Raw genomic sequence first — 26301 nt, forward strand, 5'->3', positions numbered from 1 at the left:
CTGAATTTTAGACGTAATTGCATGTACTCGCGTTTTTCGGGGCGTCCATTACGGACGTAATTTGGAGCTGTTCTTCATTGGATTCAATGAAAAACGGCTCCAATTACGTCCCAAGAAGTGTCTCCTGTACTTCTTTGACGAGGCTGTTATTTTACGCGCCGTCTTTTGACAGCGACGCGTAAAATTACAGGTCGTCAGCACAGTACGTCGGCAAACCCATTGAAATGAATGGGCAGATGTTTGCCGAAGTATTGGAGCCGTGTTTTCAGGCGTAATTCGAGGCGTAAAACGCCTCCATTACGCCTGAAAATAGGTCGTGTGAACCCAGCCTGTATGTTACAGCTGCTTACTTGTTGTGGGATTTCCCCAATGAATTCAATGGGGAGGTAAATCCCGCAACAAATTGCAGTTGTTGCGTTTTTTTGCGGCGGGTTCGATGCCAACCCACCACAAAAAACGTCACCCTGAAAACGAAAAATATATTATACTTACCTAGGAGTCTGTGTTTCATCCACCTGGGATGACGCTTCAGCCCATGTGACCGACGCTGCAACCAATCACAGGCTGTAGCGGTGGTCACATGGATGAGGAGGCCGGCCTGGATAACGTCTGAGGGCCGGCCCCTGGGATGATGCTTCATCCCATGTGACTGCCGTTGCAGCCAATCACAAGCTGCAGAGAGTGTGTACTCTGCGTTTGTTTACGCAGCGTAACCGCCCCATGTGAACTCAGCCTTAGGCCTCATTTACACGAGCGTATGCGTTTTGCGCGCGCAAAAAACGCTGCGTTTTGCGCGCGTATGCATGGCGTATGCACTGCGTAAACGCAGCCTTGTTGCGTTTTAAACGCGCAAAAGGCATCTGACAGCTCCGTGTGTCATGATGCGCGGCTGCGTGATTTTCACGCAGCCGCCATCATAGAGATGAGGTAGTCGAGGCCCGTCACTGTCCAAGGTGCTGAAAGAGCTAACTGATCGGCAGTAACTCTTTCAGCACCCTCGACAGTGAATGCCGATCACAATAGACACCAACCTGTGAATAAAAAAAGATGTTCAAACTTACCATGAACTGCCTGCTTCCTCCAGTCCGGTCTCCCGGCCGTTGCCTTGGTGACGCGTCCCTCTCTCGTCATCCGGCCCCACCTCCCAGGATGACGCCGCAGTCCATGAGACCGCTGCAGCCTGTGATTGGCTGCAGCCTGTGCTTGGCCTGTGATTGGCTGCAGCCTGTGCTTGGCCTGTGATTGGCTGCAGCTGTCACTTGGACTTAACTGTCATCCCGGGAGGTCGGACCGGAGTTATCGGTAAGTCAGAACGTCTTTTTTTTTTTACAGGTTCATGGATTTTCGGAGCGGAAGTCACTGTCCATGGTGCTGAACCAGTTTAACGCTTTCAGCACCGTGGACAGAGACTGTCTCCTGACGTCGCGTACCCGAACATTTTTTACCGGTTTCGGTGAAAACGAGTTTTGCCGAACCCGGTGAAGTTCGGTGCGCTCATCTCTAATTTGACACTCCGTTTGGATGTTTGTAACCAGAAAAGCACGTGGTGCTTTTCTGTTTACATGCAGGAGTTTGACAGCTCTTGCGTGATTTTCGCGCATGCAACGCAGGACCGTCAGTGTGGCATGCGTTGTTTTCACGCACCCATTGAAGTCAATGGGTGCGTGTTGCGTGAAAAACGCAAGAATATAGAACATGTCGTGAGTTTTACGCAACGCACTCACGCTGCGCAAAATTCACGCATCGTCTAAACAGCCCCATAGACTATTATAGGTGCGTACGACACGCGTGAAAAGCACGCGCGTCGCACGCGCGTATAATACGCTCGTGTAAATGAGGCCTTATAGTTAGTGGTGCACAGCTATGGTTAGTGGTGTTACAGTTAGGATTAGTACAGTTGGGGTTAGTAGTGTTACAGTTATGGTTAGTAAAGTTATGGTTAGTAGTGTTACAGTTAGTATTAATACAGTTGGGGTTAGTAGCGTTACAGTTATGATTAGTAAAGTTATGGTTAGTAGTGTTACAGTTAGGATTAATACAGTTATTGTTAGTAGTGTCACAGTTGTGGTTAGTAGAGTTGGGGTTAGTAGTGTTACAGTTATGGTCAGTACATTTAGGGTTAGTAATGTTACAGTTAGGGTTAGTACAGTTGGGGTTAGTAGTATTACAATTGGGGTTAGTAGGGTTATGGTTAGTAGTGTTGCAGTTAGGGTTAGTAATGTTACAATTAGGGTTAGTACAGTTGGGGATAGTAGTATTACAGTTATGGTTAGTGGAGTTATGGTTAGTAGTGTTAGTTAGGGTTAGTAATGTTACAGTTATGGTTAGTACGGTTGGGGTTAGTAGTGTTACAGTTAGGGTTAGTAGAATTATGGTTAGTAGTGTTACAGTGAGGGTTGGTACAGCTATGGTTAGAAGTGTTACAGTTAGGATTAATACAGTTGGGGTTAGTTGTGTTACAGTTAGGGTTAGTAGCATTATGGTTAGTAGTGTTACAGTTAGGGTTAGTACAGTTGGGGTTAATAGTGTTTTAGTTGGGGTTAGTAGAGTTATAATAATTAGTGGTGTTACAGTTAGGATTAGTACAGTTGGGGTTAGTAGTGTTACAGTAATGGTTAGTAGTGTTAGTTAGGGTTAGTAGAATGATGGTTAGTAGTGTTAAAGTTAGGGTTAGTAATGTTACAGTTAGGGTTAGTACATTTGAAGTTAGTAGTGTTACAGTTAGGGTTAGTACAGTTGGGGTTAGTAGTGTTACAGTTGGGGTTAGTAGAGTTATGGTTAGCAGTGTTACAGTTAGGGTTAGTACTGTTGGGGTTAGTAGTGTTACAGTTAGGGCTAGTACAGTTATTGTTAGTAGTGTCACAGTTAGGGTTAGTGCAGTTGGGGTTAGTAGTGTTACAATTGGGGTTAGTACATTTGAGGTCAGTAGTGTTACAATTAGGGTTAGTCAAGTTATGATTAGTAGTATTGCAGTTAGGGTTAGTACAGGTGGGGTTAGTAGTATTACAATTGGGGTTAGTAGGGTTATGGTTAGTAGTGTTGCAGTTAGGATTAGTAATGTTACAATTAGGGTTAGTACAGTTGGGGATAGTAGTATTACAGTTATGGTTAGTGGAGTTATGGTTAGTAGTGTTAGGGTTAGTAATGTTACAGTTATGGTTAGTACGGTTGGGGTTAGTAGTGTTACAGTTAGGGTTAGTAGAATTATGGTTAGTAGTGTTACAGTGAGGGTTGGTACAGCTATGGTTAGAAGTGTTACAGTTAGGATTAATACAGTTGGGGTTAGTTGTGTTACAGTTAGGGTTAGTAGCATTATGGTTAGTAGTGTTACAGTTAGGGTTAGTACAGTTGGGGTTAATAGTGTTTTAGTTGGGGTTAGTAGAGTTATAATAATTAGTGGTGTTACAGTTAGGATTAGTACAGTTGGGGTTAGTAGTGTTACAGTTATGGTTAGTAGTGTTAGTTAGGGTTAGTAGAATGATGGTTAGTAGTGTTAAAGTTAGGGTTAGTAATGTTACAGTTAGGGTTAGTACATTTGAAGTTAGTAGTGTTACAGTTAGGGTTAGTACAGTTGGGGTTAGTAGAGTTATGGTTAGCAGTGTTACAGTTAGGGTTAGTACTGTTGGGGTTAGTAGTGTTACAGTTAGGGTTAGTGCAGTTGGGGTTAGTAGTGTTACAATTGGGGTTAGTACATTTGAGGTCAGTAGTGTTACAATTAGGGTTAGTCAAGTTATGGTTATTAGTATTGCAGTTAGGGTTAGTACAGTTGGGGTTAGTAGTATTACAATTGGGGTTAGTAGGGTTATGGTTAGTAGTGTTGCAGTTAGGGTTAGTAATGTTACAATTAGGGTTAGTACAGTTGGGGATAGTAGTATTACAGTTATGGTTAGTGGAGTTATGGTTAGTAGTGTTAGTTAGGGTTAGTAATGTTACAGTTATGGTTAGTACGGTTGGGGTTAGTAGTGTTACAGTTAGGGTTAGTAGAATTATGGTTAGTAGTGTTACAGTGAAGGTTGGTACAGCTATGGTTAGAAGTGTTACAGTTAGGATTAATACAGTTGGGGTTAGTTGTGTTACAGTTAGGGTTAGTAGCATTATGGTTAGTAGTGTTACAGTTAGGGTTAGTACAGTTGGGGTTAATAGTGTTACAGTTGGGGTTAGTAGAGTTATAATAATTAGTGGTGTTACAGTTAGGATTAGTAAAGTTGGGGTTAGTAGTGTTACAGTTATGGTTAGTAGTGTTAGTTAGGGTTAGTAGAATGATGGTTAGTAGTGTTAAAGTTAGGGTTAGTAATGTTACAGTTAGGGTTAGTACATTTGAAGTTAGTAGTGTTACAGTTAGGGTTAGTACAGTTGGGGTTAATAGTGTTATAGTTGGGGTTAGTAGAGTTATAATAATTAGTGGTGTTACAGTTAGGATTGGTACAGTTGGGGTTAGTAGTGTTACAGTTATGGTTAGTAGTGTTAGTTAGGGTTAGTAGAATGATGGTTAGTAGTGTTAAAGTTAGGGTTAGTAATGTTACAGTTAGGGTTAGTAGAGTTATGGTTAGCAGTGTTACAGTTAGGGTTAGTACTGTTGGGGTTAGTAGTGTTACAGTTAGGGCTAGTACAGTTATTGTTAGTAGTGTCACAGTTAGGGTTAGTGCAGTTGGGGTTAGTAGTGTTACAATTGGGGTTAGTACATTTGAGGTCAGTAGTGTTACAATTAGGGTTAGTCAAGTTATGGTTAGTAGTATTGCAGTTAGGGTTAGTACAGTTGGGGTTAGTAGTATTACAATTGGGGTTAGTAGGGTTATGGTTAGTAGTGTTGCAGTTAGGATTAGTAATGTTACAATTAGGGTTAGTACAGTTGGGGATAGTAGTATTACAGTTAGGGTTAGTGGAGTTATGGTTAGTAGTGTTAGGGTTAGTAATGTTACAGTTATGGTTAGTACGGTTGGGGTTAGTAGTGTTACAGTTAGGGTTAGTAGAATTATGGTTAGTAGTGTTACAGTGAGGGTTGGTACAGCTATGGTTAGAAGTGTTACAGTTAGGATTAATACAGTTGGGTAAAGTTGTGTTACAGTTAGGGTTAGTAGCGTTATGGTTAGTAGTGTTAAAGTTAGGGTTAGTACAGTTGGGGTTAATCGTGTTATAGTTGGGGTTAGTAGAGTTATAATAATTAGTGGTGTTACAGTTAGGATTGGTACAGTTGGGGTTAGTAGTGTTACAGTTATGGTTAGTAGTGTTAGTTAGGGTTAGTAGAATGATGGTTAGTAGTGTTAAAGTTAGGGTTAGTAATGTTACAGTTGGGGTTAGTAGAGTTATGGTTAGCAGTGTTACAGTTAGGGTTAGTACTGTTGGGGTTAGTAGTGTTACAGTTAGGGCTAGTACAGTTATTGTTAGTAGTGTCACAGTTAGGGTTAGTGCAGTTGGGGTTAGTAGTGTTACAATTGGGGTTAGTACATTTGAGGTCAGTAGTGTTACAATTAGGGTTAGTCAAGTTATGGTTAGTAGTATTGCAGTTAGGGTTAGTAATGTTACAGTTAGGGTTAGTACAGTTGGGGTTAATAGTGTTACAGTTATTGTTAGTACAGTTATGGTTAGTAGTGTTAGTTAGGGTTAGTAATGTTACAGTTAGGGAAGTACAGTTGGGGTTAGTAGTATTACAGTTAGGGTTAGTAGTGTTACAGTTAGGGTTAGTACAGTTGTGGTTAGTAAAGTTATGGTTAGTAGTGTTACAGTTAGGGTAAGTACAGTTGGGGTTAGTAGAGTTATGGTTAGTAGTGTTACAGTGAGGGTTGGTACAGTTATGGTTAGTCGTGTTACAGTTAGGATTAGCACAGATGGAGTTACTAGTGCTCCAGTTAGGGTTAGTAGAGTTAGAGTTAGTTGTGTTACAGTTAGGGTTAGTAGAGTTAGGATTAGTACAGTTAGGGTTAGTCGTGTTACAGTTAGGGTTAGTAGAGTTAGGATTAGTAGAGTTGGGGTTAGTAGTGTTACAGTTAGGGTTAGTAGAGTTATGGTTAGTAGTGTCACAGTTAGGGTTAGTTCAGTTGGGGTTAGTACAGTTGGGGTTAGTAGTGTTTCAGTTAGGGTTAGTACAGTCTGGGTTAGTAGTGTTACAGTTGGAGTTAGTAAAATTATGGTTAGTAGGGTTACAGTTAGGATTAATACAGTTGGGGTAAGTAGTGTTAAACTTAGGGTTAGTACAGTTCGGGTTACTAGTGTTACAATTATGGTTAGTACAGTTGGGGTTAGTAGTGTTGCAGTTAGGGTTAGTGGAGTTATGGTTAGTACAGTTGGGGTTAGTAGTGTTACAGTTAGGGTGAGTAAAGTTGGAGTTAGTAGTGTTACAGTTAGGGTTCGTATAGTTAGGGTTAGTAGAGTTATGGTTAGTAGTGTTAAACTTAGGATAAGTACAGTTGGGGCTGTTAGTGTAACAGTTAGGGTTAGCACAGTTATGGTCAGTAGTGTTACAGTGAGGATTAGTACAGTTATGGTCAGTAGTGTTACAGTGAGGGTTAGTACAGTTATGGTTAATAGTGGTGCAGTTAGTATTAATACAGTTGGGGTTAGTAGTGTTACAGTTAGGGTGAGTAAAGTTATGGTTAGTAGTGTTACATTTAGGGTTAGTAGAGTTAGGATTAGTACAGTTGGGGTTAGTAGTGTTACAGTTAGGGTTAGTAGAGTTATGGTTAGTAGTGTTCCAGTTAGGGTTAATAATGTTACAGTTAGGGTTAGTACAGTTCGGGTTAATAGTGTGACAGTTAGGATTAGTGCTGTTGGGGTTAGTAGTGTTATAGTTAGGGTTAGTAGAGTTAGGGTTAGTACAGTTGGGGTTAGTAGTGTTACAGTTAGGGTTAGTAGAGTTACGGTTAGTAGTGTTACAGTTAGGGTTAGTAATGTTACAGTTAGGGTTAGTACAGTTGGGGTTAGTAGTGTTACAGTTAGGGTTAGTACAGTTATGGTTAGTAGTGTCACAGTTCTGGTTAGTAGAGTCACAGTTCTGGTTAGTACAGTTGGGGTTAGAAGTGTTACAGCTGTGGTTAGTAAAGTTATGGTTAGTAGTGTTAAAGTTAGGATTAGTACGGTTGTGGTTAGTAGTATTACATTTAGGGTTAGTACAGTTATGGTTAATAGTGTTACAGTGAAGGTTAGTACAGTTGGGTTTAGTAGTGTTACAGTTAGGGTTAGTACAGTCTGGGTTATTAGTGTTACAGTTGGGGTTAGTAAAATGATGGTTAGTTTTATAGTTAGGAATAGAGTTGAGGTAAGTAGTTTTAAAGTTAGGGTTAGTACAGTTGGGATTACTAGTGTTACAATTAGGTTTAGTACAGTTGGGGTTAGTAGTGTTACAGTTAGGGTTAGTACAGTTATGGTTAGTAGTGTCACAGTTAGGGTTAGTATAGTTGGGGTCAGTAGTGTTACAGTTAGGGTTAGTACAGTCTGAGTTAGTAGTGTTGCAATTAGGGTTAGTAGAGTAATGTTTAGTAGTGTCACAGTTAGGGTTAGTACAGTCTGGGTTAGTAGTGTTACAGTAAGGGTTAGTAGTGTTACAGTTAGGGTTAGTACAGTTAGTGCTAGTAATATTAGCGTTAGGGTTAATGTATTTGTGTCCTTTGTTTAGCTTGTACCTCTGGAAAGCTTTCGACATACACACTAAACTGTCCGTAGAGGTCCATTATTCAGATGGAGGCCAAAAGGGTCGTTTGGCCCCCGTCTGGCTGGAATACATCAGGACACTGAAAAAAAAAATGAAGAATGGTGTAGCATCGAAAAATACACTATTCTATCCTGTGGCATCTTGTAAAAAAGTATTTGTTGAATGGATACTATATTTGTCTATCAGTGACAGATGTCACCATATGGCATCCATCACAGCCATCCATTCAACGTCTACGTCATGGTCTTCTCAATAGTTATTCATAATGACTCTGTTAAGCGGATGCCATTATAGCCTATGGGTGACTGTTACGTTTAAGAAATGCCTATTAGTGGAATGCGTCAGCAATAGACTGTAATAGCATCGGTTTATTGGATACATCATGAAAAAGCTCACAATGCGTCTATTAAATGGATTCCATATTAGTCCATGGGTGACAGATGCCAATGTTAGGCGTCCCTCACAGCCTCCGTTTAAGGTATACGTCGGGAGATTTTCAGACGTTTTTTTAACAGCATTTTTTACGTCCTTTTTGGAGCTGTTTTTCAATGGAGTCAATTAAAAACGCCTCCAAAAACGTCCCAAGAAGTGTCTAGCACTTCTTTTGACGAGCCGTCATTTTACGCGCCGTATTTTGACAGCGACGCGTAAAATAAAGGCTCGTGGGAACAGCACATCGTAATTCCCATTGAAAGCAATGGGAAGATGTTTGTAGGCATATTAGGGGCGTTTTTTCAGGCGTAATTCGAAGCGTAAAACACCCGAATTACGTCTGAAACCACTGTGTGTGAACATACCCTTAGAGTTAAGTTTGTAAAGTTGGAGATGGGGGTCAGTAAAATTAGGGTATGTTCACACGGCCTATTTTCAGACGTAATTCGGGCGTTTTACGCCTTAAATTGCGCCTGAAAAAACAAACATCTGCCCATTGCTTTCAATGGGTCTTACGATGTTCTGTTCCCACGAGGTGTATTTTTACGCGTCGCTGTCAAAAGACGGCGCGTAAAAAGACGCTCGCATCAAAGAAGTGCAGGACACTTCTTGGGACGTTTTTGGAGCAGTTTTTCATTGACTCCATTAAAAAACAACTCCAATAACGTCCGTAAAAAACGCCACGAAAATCGTGAGTAGTTACAAAACCGTCTGAAAATCAGGAGCTGTTTTCAAGCGAAAACAGCTCCGTAATTTCAGACGTATTTTGCTACTGCGTGTGAACATACCCTTAGGGTTACAGAGAACCCTCGCTTAACAGGGTCAGGTCTCCAGATGTTATTATTTAGAGGAACTTGTTTTTATGACCGGTTTTCCTGTAAAGGCTATGTTTTTTTTTTTTAAATAAAACAATGTATTAGTGGATTTAAAACAACTTTTTGATTGGATTTGATCAAATTTTATTTTAACTTTTTGAGATACAGCTTCTATGTGTCCTGGATACATAGAAGCTGTATGTTCCCTCAAAACTGAATCTGTCAGGTCAGCGGTACTGACGGCTTCGGTGACAGCGGGTTCTGAATTCATCTAAGTTCATGTACTCAGAGACATGCAGGATCCGCTGTCACCGACGCCGCCAGTCCCGCTGATCTGACGAATTCGGGTTTGATCGCAAGGAACCGTTTCTATGCATCCAGGATACACAGTAGCTGTATCTCAAAAATCTACATTTTTTAAAAATAAAAACCAATTAAAAAGTTGGTTAAAATCCTCTAATACGTTGTTTTATAAAAAAAAAAAAAAAAAAAAAAAAATGCTCAAAGGTTTCCATAGCCTTTAAGCGAATAACAACAAGTTGCAATCAACTGGAAACAAAAGAAAATAAAGAACCTGTAATTTCTCAATGAACGGATCCACATCTGGGGTGTTCTGCCGGTCACATCATGTCCGCGGGTTACTGAGTATTTGTGATGAGCAGTGAATCATGTAATTACCGTGCCGCGTCCCGGCTCCTTCCTCGCTCTGTTTCCAGGCAGGATCAGCTGTGTGATGTTTTGTGCATTTCATGGGGATTTGAAAGCTTTTCCGAAATCTGTTCCTACTTAACGTCCGCAAGTATTTCCGGGAGCTCAATCCCTCGGAGGACCGCAGCGGTAAAAGTGATATAAGTAAAAACGAGACCTTGTGTCTTTTCCTTTATTGTCAGGGTATGTTCAAGCGGCTTATTTTCGGATGTTTTTCGGGCCGTAAACGGCCGAAAAATCGGAAGCAGAACGCCTCCAAAAATCTGGCCATTGATTTAAATGGAAAAAACGGCGTTCTGTTTAAAAAAGTGCATGTCACTTCTTGGGATGTTTTTGGAGGCGTTTTTCATTGACTCCATAGAAAAACATCTAAAAAAACGGCTGTAAAAAATGCTGCGAAAACGCGAGTTGCTCAAAAAAACATCTGAAAATCAGGAGATGTTTTCCCTTGAAAACAGCTCCGTATATTCCGACGTTTTTGAGTTTGTGTGTGAACATACCCCTACAGCTAGGATTCTCTACTCCCGGGGTAAGGACTTATTCCACTGTCCTAGCTCTTTATCTAGACACCCTGGACAAGGCAGAGGCTTGTTGGCACCCCCTGGCACCCGGTCCCCAGAACACGGGCTCCGCTAGCCTACACCCTTGCATTAAAGTGACCTTAAAGAGTTGTCACCCAGCTTTCCCAGAGTCATGAATGAGACATCTAAGTAATTACACAATGGCACATCCACTATTGCATTAATAGACACTCAGGACCCTAGGAAAGCTGTGTGACCGGCACAAGTTCTAGCGCTATTTTGGACTCTCCCCAGGGCTGACAGTTCTGTTACACCCATCACATCCCACACCCCATTACCCGCAGGATGTTATTTACGAGCTATTAATGGCTGCAGATAATGAGGCTCGTTAACCAATTAGATGGAAATATCCAATTATACGACTGCGGTCATAGGGAAACACTACAGAGAGAAACCACAACTGCTGAATATCGAGTTGAAGGGGTTTCTCCAACTTTGTGCTTCAATTCCTCACAATTTTCAAGATCTCTGCTTGCTGTCAGTGAAGGGGAACATCCTGGTTTGCTCGAGGAGGCTAAAAATCAGTTTTGACCTTATGCTTTTCACAGATGCGGGTTTGTTACTATTGTTTCCGGTCTAGACAATCGTCGTTGAGCTAAGCACACGTTTCGCTCTTGTTCTAAGAATGTGCTACAATGTATCAGTTTGAGATCCGGGGTGTTTTAGTCAATAAAATGAAGCGTTACACAATCCCCATTTAAGTCAATGGGTGTAGACTAGGGTCTCCAGAGTGCCAGCTGCTCTGTGCAAAATATCTGTAACAGAGCTCCCCCCCCCCACCTACCATGGGCCATTTATTATACTGGTGTCTACTTATGTGGCCTTTATGCCCCTTCAGCTATCAGTGCCCGGGTGCTACTGCTACATAGCGCCACCTATACCTGGGCTCCTGCCTTGACCATCTTTGGGGCAAAACATTTGCCATAAGAATTGGTGCTCCGTCCACCGTGTTTTGTTGGACATCCAACATAGAGATCTTCCTGAAATGACCGTGACCAAGGCGCTTCTCTCCTGCTTATGTCATGCTCTGCCCCCTCTCGTCCTACATATTTATATGGCTCGTAACGTATATATATATTTTGTTTCATTATATTTTATTATGTTGCACAATATGTCTCCTTCATACAAGATTAGACAAATGATGTAAGAAGTTGATATAAATTTAGGCAATTTTCTCATTATTGGTTCCATAAATAATCAGCACTTTTTGATAATTATGTTTTTGGATTATTAGACATGAAATCTGTTGGAAACTGCTCCTACTGCCATGATGCCACCTACTTGGGACAAGAGATCAGCAAGCTGCAGGGGGAGTTGGAGGAGATCCAGAAGATGCTCTTGGCCCAGGAGATACATCTGGATAGAACGTCTCAAAATCATCAGCTACTCACGTCTGCCAACAGCAAAATGGACAACCAGATCGAGAGGAGCAACTTCTCCCTTCGGCAGATCAATCAGACTTTGGGACTTTTCTTGTCACAGGTCAAAGGGTGGCAAGCCGCAGCGGCCGAGTTGGAAATTTCGGTGAAAAATTTGGTCCGGGAGAGGTATGATATTACAGCGGGTGTCCAGCAGATCAATTTTACTGTTGGGCAAACCTCAGAGTGGATAGAAGTTATCCAGAGGAAGACCGATGAGGAAACGTTGACCTTACAAAAAATTATTACCGACTGGCAAAATTCGAGCAAAATTTTTGGTGGGTTTAAATCCACGTCGGTCAAAACCAATGAACTGGTAAGAAACATTCAAAGCAGCATCGCAGCCACCGCCCAACGTATCACCATAAACACGGAGGTCATGCATGACCTGGTCCTACAAGTCATGGGTCTTCAACTACAGATGGATAACATTACGTCTTTTCTTGACGACCATGAGGAAAACATGCAAGATCTCCAGTACCACTCCAAGTACACACAAAATAGGACTGTTGAGCGGTTCGAGAGCCTAGAAGGCAGGATGTTTTCTCATGAAACGGAAATCGGGACTATATTCACGAATATTAACGCCACGGACAATCACGTACACAGCATGTTGAAGTACCTGGATGATGTGCGGCTTTCTTGTACTCATGGATTCCATTCTAATGCCGAGGAATTATACTACCTTAACAAGTCTGTCAGCCTCATGCAAGGTGCCACCGATTTGCTGAGAGAGAGGTTCAGTCTGATGAACGCCCGCCTGGATTTTGATGTTAGGAACCTTTCCATGATCATGGAAGAAATGAAACTGGTGGACATCAAGCATGGGCAGATACTTCAAAAAGTCACCATTGTGCGAGGTAATCTTGTTTAGGTTCTACCTCTTCTTCACCTTACTTCATGTCTGACAGTCTGGTTACTAGGGATAGACTGTCTTTAAGATGTCCATAGCAACCGGTCTGTCTCAGATTATTCTTGTCTTCAGCTAAGAGCAGAACCAGCATTGATGAACTGCAGATCCAGAAGGGGTAAGGAGGCTTGACTAAGTAAATAATTCTTCAACGGAACATGATTAGTCCGGAAAGTCTGGTTTATGAAACGTGCTAAACTTGTAAGGGTAGAGAACCCTCGGGAAGACCAGGAGCCCAAAATAAAATATTAAGAAGGTTTTTCCAGTATTTGACATTGATTGTCCATCCTTAGGATAGGTTTCGAATGTGTGATTTTGTGGTGTGGGACCCCCACCATCACACATTTTCGGCCTATCCTAATGAAGCGGCTGCGACACTCGCTGCAGTACCTAAAACATGCAATGTATCAGCCTAGACAATCCTTCTTTTACCAAGGGCAATGGCTCAGTTCGCAATCCTAGCCTTGTATCTAAATACACTGGCCAAGGCAGGGTGGCTTTTTGTTGCCCTTGCAGGCACCGAGCATCCGGGCCACATGCCCCGCCAGCCTTCTACTGCCTGCGCCCCTGCTACCATAAACAGTGTCGGACGACACTCAGAGATTGTTACCGTGAGCGGCGTTAAAGAGTGTCAGCCATAGAGTGCCCCCATAAACACAAGTCAGCAGTATTTCTGCCCTTCCGGGGTCTTGGGGGCACTCCTCCTTTTTTGAGAAACTCCTAGACCATTGAGGAAGTGTGGTCATCCATTGCCCAGTGAGTGCCATACTTTGCTCAGATAAATACTACATTATAGTGGTCATTTAAGGCTGTAGTGCGCCAGAATGTTTCCATAGGTACACCACACTCCAATATTTAGTTTCTAGACTTGGGTCTGTAGTCATTTCAAACTCCTAGCGTTGAGTCGAAACTTGTCTGCCCTCCCAGGGATCTCGGAGCTCTCCTTTATTATAAAGAAATATTCTAATACAGGGGTTTTGCTAGTGTCTAAATATATTAGGGGCTCAAGTCCCAAGGCATAGCCCCCCCATTTATTTATATATATTAAAGACCGTTTCACGGTAAAACAACTTTTTGAATATGATAGGCTCCAGATGCTCCCCTCATATGTACACTGTTACTTTATAATGCAAATCATTGCTGTGGTGTCTGGTACCTTTATCGATAGGTACATCAGCCCTGCCCAGAAGTAATTTGCCCTGGAAGAAGCACTCATTTCAGTATATCTCTAAATTATACAGTCATAATACCACTATACAAGGTCCAAATAATAGCATTATACCATAAACACATATAACTACCACAAAGCCAATATAACCAATAATGTCACCATTCAAAGCCTATACGGTGGTCACATACCGGTTCTACACTGGCGATCTGTGTAGTATTATCACGCTGCAGACTACAGTGCAATTAAATCCAGTGACTCACAGGTGACATCTCCTCTGGTTGGCAGGGGCGTTGCTAGGGTCTTAAAAGATCAGGGGCACAAGCCCGGAGACATATATTTACCCCCCCCCCATAAATAAATACATTTTTACATACATATGGGAGACAGCATATCTATAAGACTAAGGCTCCTATAGCTGCACCGCTGGATAGAATTGGATGCATTGTCTCAGCAGACAGTATCACACATGATAGGCTTAGATACAGGGCCCCAGCAGACAGTATCACACATGATAGGATTAGATACATGGCCCAGCAATAGGACTCTCCAACTGCCCCAGCCTTTCATGTGTGGACAGGGCGTCAGTTGCTCTATTCATTACTATCACAGCCTCGATGTGAGTCATACATGAGACGCTGTGTCGGTTGGGGAGTCCTATTGCTGGTCACATGACACAGCTGAGGACCAGAAGGAAGGGGATAACTCACATATACATCCACCAGTGAGAAGATTATCTTCACCACAATTTACATAATGTGCCTTTCCAACGGGCCAGAGAATAACAATTTTTGTAGGAGGGCTTCTGCTTCGATTCCCGACCCATGTAAGGCCTTCTGGGGAAGTGGAGAAGGTTTGTAGGGCCCCTTGTCCTTTTGGAGAAGGCTTGCGATAGACTGCATCCTTGTGCACTTTTTCTTGTGGCATGCTGCACTTTTTTTGCACTTGGGTAAGAGAGAGCACGTACTAGGGATTTCAATAAAGAAAAGTTTAAAAATTTTGTCCTTACGGCCTGGCCAGATAGACATCTGCAATGTGACCATTTATTTTTATTATACTCTTTCTTTATGGCATAAAATACGGCACACAAACGTCAGGCCTGCTGCAGACACTGGCGTACTTTGTATATGTCATGTGACCTTTCAAAGAATAAATCTAAGCAGTAGCTTTAATATAAGACGCAACGTAAATAAAATGTTGCTCAGCAGGGTTGCATCTGCCAAAAAGACTCCGGGCTTTGAGGGAGACTTTTCTGCCCTTTTGGGGGTCTGGTAGCTCTCCTCCGTTTTCGAGGCAAATCTGGAGGATTCACAGATGGGGCCAAACTGTGCACTGTGAGAACTATACTTTGCCCACGTAAATCATGCATTGTAGTTGCAATTTAGGGACATTGTGATACAATATGTTCTTTTTAGTTTTAGGCTGGGCCAAAGAATTAAAAAGTGAATGCGTTTTTCGCTGCGTCTTTTACGGACGTAATTTGGAGCTGTTCTTCATTGGAGTCAATGAAAAACGGCTCCAATTACGTCCAAAGAAGCGTCCTGCACTTCTTTGCCGCGGCCGTAATGTTATGCGCCGTCTTTTGACAGCGACGCGTAAAATGACAGCTCGTCTGCACAGAACATCGTAAGACCCATTGCAAGCAATGGGCAGATGATTTGCTGATGTATTGGAGCCGTCTTTTCAGGCGTAATTCGAGGCGTAAAACGCCTCCATTACGTCCGAAAGGAGGTCGTCTGCACATACCCTTACACAGTTTTTATTTTTATTTAAAAATATTTAATTCTGATCGCCAGAAATAAGGTTTATGATGTTTTCCCAATTTGAGTAGCAAAAATTACTGAGTTACAACATACAAAAAACGAGCAGTGATATTAGTGAGTGTGGCACAAAGCGAGAGAACATAAAGAGTAGCAAAGATTTCTAAGGGAAATAAAGTGAAGCTGAGCAGGCCCCTCATAAACCATGAAGGGTGACTCAGAACTGGACTTCACAAGTCGTTAACGCAATCACTGCTCACATCCACTGCTGGTGGGATAAACGACTTCCAAGTCTTACATCAGAGAGCGAGAAAAACAGCAAAGACCGTTTTCCACTTTGGAAAAAACCCAAAAATGTCATGAAACAAATGCATCAACTTACTGAAAAAGTTTTCAAGATCAAATTTATATTTCAAGTTATAAGAGAAGAAAGACATTACAGATATCAATTACTATAATACTGCTCCCTATATACAAGAATATAACTACTATAATACTGCTCCTATATACAAGAATATAACTACTATAATACTGCCCCTATATACAAGAATATAACTACTATAATATTGCTCCTATATACAAGAATATAACTACTATATTACTGCCCCTATATACAAGAATATAACTACTATAATACTGCCTCCTATATACAAGAATATAACTACTATAATACTGCCCCCTATATACAAGAATATAATTACTATAATACTGCTCCCTATATACAGGAATATAACTACTATAATACTGCTCCCTATATACAAGAATATAACTACTATAATACTGCTCCTATATACAAGAATATAACTACTATAATACTGCCTATGTACAAGAATATAACTACTATAATACTGCTCCCTATATACAAGAATATAACTACTATAATACTGCCCCCTATATGCAAGAATATAACTACTATAATACTGCCCCCTATATACAAGAATATAACTACTATAATACTGCTCCTATATACAAGAATATAACTACTATAATACTGCTTCTATATACAAGAATATAACTACTATAATACTGCCCCCTATATACAAGAATATAACTACTATAATACTGCCCCCAATATACAAGAATATAACTACTATAATACTGCTCCTATATACAAGAATATAACTGCTATAATACTGCCCCTATATACAAGAATATAACTACTATAATACTGCCCCTATATACAGGAATATAACTACTATAATACTGCCCCTATATACAAGAATATAACTACTATAAAACTGGCCCTATATAGAAGAATATAACTACTATAATACTGGCCCTATATAGAAGAATATAACTACTATAATACTGCTCCTATATACAAGAATATAACTACTATAATACTGCTCCTATATACAAGAATATAACTGCTATAATACTGCCCCATATATACAAGAATATAACTACTATAATACTGCCCCTATATACAAGAATATAACTACTATAATACTGCCCCTATATACAAGAATATAACTACTATAATACTGCTCCTATATACAAGAATATAACTACTATAATACTGCCCCTATATACAAGAACATAACTACTATAATACTACCCCCTATATACAAGAATATAGCTACTATAATACTGCTCCTATATACAAGAATATAACTACTATAATACTGCTGCTTTATACAAGAATATAACTACTATAATACTGCCCCTATATACAAGAATATAACTACTATAATACTGCTCCTTTATACAAGACTATAAATACTATACTACTGCCCCCTATATACAAAAATATAACTACTATAACACTGCCCCTATATACAAGAACATAACTACTATAATACTACCCCCTATATACAAGAATATAGCTACTATAATACTGCTCCTATATACAAGAATATAACTACTATAATACTGCCCCCTATATACAAGAATATAACTACTATAATACTGCCCCCTGTATACAAGAATATAACTACTATAATACTGCTCCTATATACAAGAATATAACTACTATAATACTGCTCCTATATACAAGCATATAACTGCTATAATACTGCTCCTATATACAAGAATATAACTACAATAATACAGCCTCCTATATACAAGAATATAACTACTATAATACTGCTCCTATATACAAGAATATAACTACTATAATACTGCCACCAATATACATGAATATAACTACTATAATATTGCTCCTATATACAAGAATATAACTACTATAATACTGCCTCCTATATACAAGAATATAACTACTATAATACTGCCCCTATATACAAGAATATAACTACTATAATACTGCTCCTATATACAAGAATATAACTACTATAATACTGCTCCCTATATACAAGAATATAACTACTATAATACTGCTCCTATATACAAGAATATAACTACTATAAGGGCATGCCCACACGTGGCGGATTTCCTCCGCAACTGTCCGCATCAATGCCGCACGGATCTGCCCAAAATGTGCAGTAAATTGATGCGGACTAGCTGCTGCGGACTGCGGGAAAAGTGCTTCCCTTCTCTCTATCAGTGCAGGATAGAGAGAAGGGCCAGCACTTTCCCTAGTGAAAGTAAACGAATTTCATACTTACCGGCCGTTGTCTTGGTGACGCGTCCCTCTTTCGGCATCCATCCCGACCTCCCTGGATAACGCGGCAGTCCATGTGACCGCTGCAGCCTGTGATTGGCTGCAGCCGTCACTTAGACTGAAACTTCATCCTGGGAAGCCGGACTGGAGACAGAAGCGGGGAGTTCTCGGTAAGTATGAACTTCTATTTTTTTGACAGGTTGCTGTATATTGGGATCGGTAGTCACTGTCCAGGGTGCAGAAACAGTTACTGCCGATCGCTTAACTCTTTCAGCACCCTGGACAGTGACTATTTACTGACGTCTCCTAGCAACGCTCCCGTAATTACGGGAGCCCCATTGACTTCCTCAGTCTGGCTGTAGACGTAGAAATACATAGGTCCTGCCAGAATGAAGAAATGTCATGTCAAAAAAGCAAGACGCATCCGCAGCACATATAACATTTTCATGACAGCTGCGGACTTCATTGCGGAATTTAGAATCTCCATTGAAGTCAATGGAGAAATTCCGCCATGAGTCCGCAACCATTCCGCCACAACTCCGCAACATCCATTGCATGCTGCGGACACCAAATTCCGCACCGCAGCCTATGCTCCGCAGCGGAATTTTCAGCCGCGTCTAAACGAACACTGCTAAATAAAAGTGGAAGTCAATGGAGAAACGGCTCCGCTGCGGATTAACGCTGCGGAGTGTCCGCTGCGGAATTCAAGAGGAAATCCGCCTCGTCTGGCCATGCCCTTATACAGCCCCCTATATACAAGAATATAACTACTATAATGCTGCCCCTATATACAAGAATATAACTACTATAATACTGCCTCTATATACAAGAATATAACTACTATAATACTGCCCCCTATATACAAGAATATAACTACTATAATACTGCCCCCTATATACAAGAATATAACTACTATAATACTGCTTCTATATACAAGAATATAACTACTATAATACTGCTTCTATATACAAGAATATAACTGCTATATTACTGCCCCCTATATACAAGAATATAAATACTATAATACAGCCCCTATATACAAGAATATAACTACTATAACACTGCTCCTATATACAAGAATATAAGTACTATAATACTGCCCCTATATACAAGAATATAACTACTATAATACTGCCCCTATATACAAGAACATAACTACTATAATACTACCCCCTATATACAAGAATATAGCACTATAATACTGCTCCTATATATAAGAATATAACTACTATAATACTGCTCCTATATACAAGACTATAAATACTATACTACTGCCCCTATATACAAGAATATAACTACTATAATACTGCCCCTATATACAAGAATGTAACTACTATAATACTGTCTCCTATATACAAGAATATAACTACTATAATACTGCTCCTATATACAAGACTATAAATACTATACTACTGCCCCTATATACAAGAATATAACTACTATAATACTGCCCCTATATACAAGAATATAACTACTATAATACTGTCCCCTATATACAAGAATATAACTACTATAATACTGCCCCCTATATACAAGAATATAACTACTATAACACTGCCCCTATATACAAGAATATAGCTACTATAATACTGCCCCTATATACAAGACTATAACTACTATATTATTGCTCCTATATACAAGTATATAACTACTATAATACTGCCCCCTATGTACAAGAATATAACTACTATAATACTGACCTCTATATACAAGAATATAACTACTATAATACTGCTCCTATATACAGGAATATAACTACTATAATACTGCACCTATATACAAGAATATAACTACTATAATACTGCCCCTATATACAAGAATATAACTACTATAATACTGCATCCTATATACAAGAATATATCTACTATAATACTGCCCCCTATATACAAGAACATAACTACTATGATACTGCCCCCTATATACAAGAATATAACTACTATAATACTGCTCCTATAGACAAGAATATAACTGCTATAATACTGCCCCCTATATACAAGAATATTACTACTATAATACTAGCCCCCTATATACAAGAATATGACTACTATAATACTAGCCCTATGTACAAGAATATAACTGCTATAATACTGTTCCTATATACAAGAATATAACTACTATAATACTGCCCCCTATATACAAGAATATAACTAATATAATACTGACCTCGATATACAAGAATATAACTACTATAATACTGCTCCTATATGCAAGAATATAACTACTATAATACTGCTCCTATATACAGGAATATAACTACTATAATACTGCCCCTATATACAAGAATATAACTACTATAATACTGCTCCTATATACAAGAATATAACTACTATAATACTGCTCCCATATACAAGAATATAACTACTATAATACTGCCTCCCTATATACAAGAATATAACTACTATAATACAGCCCCCCCTATATAGAAGAATATAACTACTATAATACTGCTCCTATATACAAGTATATAACTACTAAAATACTGCTCCTATATACAAGAATATAACTACTATAATACTGCCCCCTATATACAAGAATATAACTACTATAATACTGCCCCCTGTATACAAGAATATAACTACTATAATACTGCTCCTATATACAAGAATATAACTACTATAATACTGCTCCTATATACAAGAATATAACTGCTATAATACTGCTCCTATATACAAGAATATAACTACTATAATACTGCTCCTATATACAAGAATATAACTACTATAATACTGTCCCTATATACAAGAATATATCTACTATAATACTGCCACCAATATACAAGAATATAACTACTATAATGCAGCCTCATATATACAAGAATATAACTGCTATAATACTGTCCCTATATACAAGAATATAACTACTATAATACTGCTCCTATATACAAGAATATAACTACTATAATACTGCTCCTATATACAAGAATATAACTACTATAATACTGCCCCTATATACAAGAATATAACTACTATAATACTGCCCCTATATACAAGAATATAAATAACTACTATAATACTGCCCCCTATATACAAGAATATATCTACTATAATACTGTCCCCCTATATACAAGAATATAACTACTATAATACTGCTCCTATATACAAGAATATAACTGCTATAATACTGCCCCTATATACAAGAATATAACTACTATAAAACTGCCCCTATATACAGGAATATAACTACTATAATACTGCCCCTATATACAAGAATATAACTACTATAATACTGCTCCTATATACAAGAATATAACTACAATAATACTGCCCCCTATATAAAAGAATATAACTACTATAATACTGGCCCTATATAGAAGAATATAACTACTATAATACTGCTCCTATATACAAGAATATAACTACTATAATACTGCTCCTATATACAAGAATATAACTGCTATATTACTGCCCCCTATATACAAGAATATAAATACTATAATACAGCCCCTATATACAAGAATATAACTACTATAACACTGCTCCTATATACAAGAAAATAAGTACTATAATACTGCCCCTATATACAAGAATATAACTACTATAATACTGCCCCTATATCCAAGAACATAACTACTATAATACTACCCCCTATATACAAGAATATAGCACTATAATACTGCTCCTATATATAAGAATATAACTACTATAATACTGCTCCTATATACAAGACTATAAATACTATACTACTGCCCCTATATACAAGAATATAACTACTATAATACTTCCCCTATATACAAGAATATAACTACTATAATACTGTCCCCTATATACAAGAATATATCTACTATAATACTGCCCCCTATATACAAGAATATAACTACTATAACACTGCCCCTATATACAAGAATATAGCTACTATAATACTGCCCCTATATACAAGACTATAACTACTATATTATTGCTCCTATATACAAGTATATAACTACTATAATACTGCCCCCTATGTACAAGAATATAACTACTATAATACAGCCCCTATATACAAGAATATAACTACTATAACACTGCTCCTATATACAAGAAAATAAGTACTATAATACTGCCCCTATATACAAGAATATAACTACTATAATACTGCCCCTATATCCAAGAACATAACTACTATAATACTACCCCCTATATATAAGAATATAGCACTATAATACTGCTCCTATATATAAGAATATAATTACTTTAATACTGCTCCTATATACAAGACTATAAATACTATACTACTGCCCCTATATACAAGAATATAACTACTATAATACTTCCCCTATATACAAGAATATAACTACTATAATACTGTCCCCTATATACAAGAATATATCTACTATAATACTGCCCCCTATATACAAGAATATAACTACTATAACACTGCCCCTATATACAAGAATATAGCTACTATAATACTGCCCCTATATACAAGACTATAACTACTATATTATTGCTCCTATATACAAGTATATAACTACTATAATACTGCCCCCTATGTACAAGAATATAACTACTATAATACTGACCTCTATATACAAGAATATAACTACTATAATACTGCTCCTATATACAGGAATATAACTACTATAATACTGCACCTATATACAAGAATATAACTACTATAATACTGCCCCTATATACAAGAATATAACTACTATAATACTGCATCCTATATACAAGAATATATCTACTATAATACTGCCCCTATATACAAGAACATAACTACTATGATACTGCCCCCTATATACAAGAATATAACTACTATAATACTGCTCCTATAGACAAGAATATAACTGCTATAATACTGCCCCCTATATACAAGAATATTACTACTATAATACTAGCCCCCTATATACAAGAATATGACTACTATAATACTAGCCCTATATACAAGAATATAACTGCTATAATACTGTTCCTATATACAAGAATATAACTACTATAATACTGCCCCCTATATACAAGAATATAACTAATATAATACTGACCTCGATATACAAGAATATAACTACTATAATACTGCTCCTATATACAAGAATATAACTACTATAATACTGCTCCTATATACAGGAATATAACTACTATAATACTGCCCCTATATACAAGAATATAACTACTATAATACTGCTCCTATATACAAGAATATAACTACTATAATACTGCTCCTATATACAAGAATATAACTACTATAATACTGCCTCCCTATATACAAGAATATAACTACTATAATACAGCCCCCCCTATATAGAAGAATATAACTACTATAATACTGCTCCTATATACACGTATATAACTACTAAAATACTGCTCCTATATACAAGAATATAACTACTATAATACTGCCCCCTATATGCAAGAATATAACTACTATAATACTGCCCCCTGTATACAAGAATATAACTACTATAATACTGCTCCTATATACAAGAATATAACTACTATAATACTGCTCCTATATACAAGAATATAACTGCTATAATACTGCTCCTATATACAAGAATATAACTACTATAATACTGCTCCTATATACAAGAATATAACTACTATAATACTGTCCCTATATACAAGAATATATCTACTATAATACTGCCACCAATATACAAGAATATAACTACTATAATGCAGCCTCATATATACAAGAATATAACTGCTATAATACTGTCCCTATATACAAGAATATAACTACTATAATACTGCTCCTATATACAAGAATATAACTACTATAATACTGCTCCTATATACAAGAATATAACTACTATAATACTGCCCCTATATACAAGAATATAACTACTATAATGCTGCCCCTATATACAAGAATATAACTACTATAATACTGCCCCCTATATACAAGAATATATCTACTATAATACTGTCCCCCTATATACAAGAATATAACTACTATAATACTGCTCCTATATACAAGAATATAACTACTATAATACTGCTCCTATCTACAAGAATATAACTACTATAATACTGCCTCCTATATACAAGAATATAACTACTATAATACTGCCTCCTATATACAAGAATATAACTACTATAATTATATTTTTTATTTAAAAACTTGCAACAAAATATTACAATACCTTTGCAATACACTCATAACAGATAAAGAAAATAAACGTATGTCTCTTAATAACATCACACTCATTAAACAAACCATAATATATGAATATTGCGCCAGTATAGATTGTTTCAACTTTTTTTCATGATATTATTCTAGACAGTATTACAGGAGATTTCTTCTTTATTGGTGACCGGGCAGCATCGCGCACACCACAGATGGGACACGGTCACCACATTTATGACATATAGGAATCCTCTATGATATAAACTGAGTTCGGGCTAAAAGTCTCCATACAGCAGCTGAGAGTTTCACTGTCCCACTAGATGTGGTGACTGCAGGGACACAGCAGGGACATTTCTCTGTAGATAAGTCTCTTGTATAAAGATGACATTGGTTTTGTCGTCAGACAGATGCTGGAATATCGCCCGCCACCTGCTCCTATTCTTCACACTGTTCACAATGATGGAGGTGATTTCCAGCCTCATCCTGGTTATATGTCTTTCCTACTTTTTTTCCTTCTTCCGCTGCTATGTCCCGTTACACCCCATCTTTTGGTGGACATTGGGGGGTCAGCGTCTTCATCCTGAGGTTCGTTGTCTGGGATGTGTGAGGAGACTTGCTCCATCTCTGCTTCTTCTTCTCGGTCATCTTCTCCCAGCGCACAGTAACGTTCCCCAGTTATCGCCAGCACTGGAAACTCCGGTGATTTCTTTGCTGCAGTGATATTTTTTCCTAGGACAATCGACTACTTTACTTCCCCTTTTAACCGTCTGAAATCCCTCCTCATCCATACTGGTCGCTGCGGCTGGATCAGCCGGTTCCTTACTGGTCGCTGCGGCTGGATCAGCCAGTTCTTTACTGGTCGCTGCGGCTGGATCAGCCAGTTCTTTACTGGTCGCTGCGACTGGATCAGCTGGTTCCTTACTGGTCGCTGCGGCTGGATCAGCTGGTTCATTACTGGTCGCTGCGGCTGGATCAGCTGGTTCTTTACTGGTCACTGTGGCTGGATCAGCCGGTTCTTTACTGGTCGCTGCGGCTGGCTCAGCTGGCTCCTTACTGGTGTTGGGCAGATGTTTAGATGTTTTGGTGACAGAATGACTGGATATTTTACTTTTAGCATGACCTCTATTTTTAGTGGCTGGTGACACTTGTGCAGCATCCACAGATGGGACATTCGTCTCTGGAGCAGGGTCTCTGATACTTCGGCTCACATCATCGCTGGGGCTTCCAGGTTCTGGGGTTGTATCTACAAATATGGAGACATCCTCCTGCTCTTCCTCCATGGCTCCTTTAAAGGTCTCCTCCTTATTATGTTCTGCATGTGGACACTCCCGGAATGTATGTCCAGGTCCTAAGCACAGGTTACAGATGACAGGTCCTGTACAATCGTCCTTCACATGCCCAAACTGACCACATAGTGAGCACTTAATACGGGAACAGTTGAATGCCAGGTGTCTGCCCCCACATCTATGGCACCGTCGCGGTTGACCAGGGTAGTAACATATGCCTCTCTCCGAGCCCAGGTAGAATGAGTGCGGCAGATGTCTGGTCACTCCATTCTCCTGAACCTGCTGAATCTTGACAGAATATTCTCCATTCCAGATCTCCTCCTCATCATAGATCTTTATTGGCAGTCTCTTCACTTCACAATATCTGCTCAACCAGTGCTGCAAATCTGCCAGAGCCACCACCTCAGACTGGAACAGGACGGTGGCGGTGACTACCTGGGGTTTAGTCAGCTGGATGACATGAAGATGCTCCCACATCGCGTGCTCCTTTGTATCGTTATAAATACTCCAGAACAAGTCTAGACTATATTGCAGCTTGAAACTGATGTCATAATTCCTGCTGGAGGGAACGTGGATCAGAGCGAACACCTCAACAAAATTTTCCCAATCTAGAGTATGGAGGGGAGGTTTTCCTCTGGTCCGCAGTACCTGATTCTGACCGCGTTCCTCCTCTGAGGTGTGGGGTTAGTCGGTCTTGTGACGCTGGAGAACAGTCTTCTGTACTGAGGTCTGTCAGCAGGTGGGTCAGGACTGGACCTCTCCTCAGCTGCTTGTACTGCAGATCCTCCTGTGTCTGCTCCTGATCGCTGTGTAACCTGCACTCGATTCACTGACACTGTGGACGGCTGAACCTCCAGAACAGGGTCTACAATGTCCGCCTCAGCCTGTGCCGCTGGTTCATCAGATATCAGACTGTCAATCACCGCGCTGAGCGAGGTCTCACTTACAATGTCAGTATATGTGGCACTTTCTT

At 39.1% G+C, this 26301-nt stretch overlaps 1 protein-coding gene across 1 annotated transcript in view; it reads left to right on the forward strand.

Annotated features, from left to right (window-relative positions):
- Nucleotides 1-26301, forward strand: part of SCARA3 (scavenger receptor class A member 3) — a 134369-nt gene that overhangs the window by 93116 nt on the left and 14952 nt on the right. Inside the window, exon 5 of the mRNA XM_075860819.1 lies at nt 11416-12459. Coding sequence (XP_075716934.1) covers nt 11416-12459 — 1044 coding nt within the window. The remainder of the gene's footprint in view (nt 1-11415; nt 12460-26301) is intronic.

The sequence above is a fragment of the Rhinoderma darwinii genome, chromosome 4, assembly GCF_050947455.1.
Source record: "Rhinoderma darwinii isolate aRhiDar2 chromosome 4, aRhiDar2.hap1, whole genome shotgun sequence".
Lineage (NCBI taxonomy): Eukaryota > Metazoa > Chordata > Amphibia > Anura > Rhinodermatidae > Rhinoderma > Rhinoderma darwinii.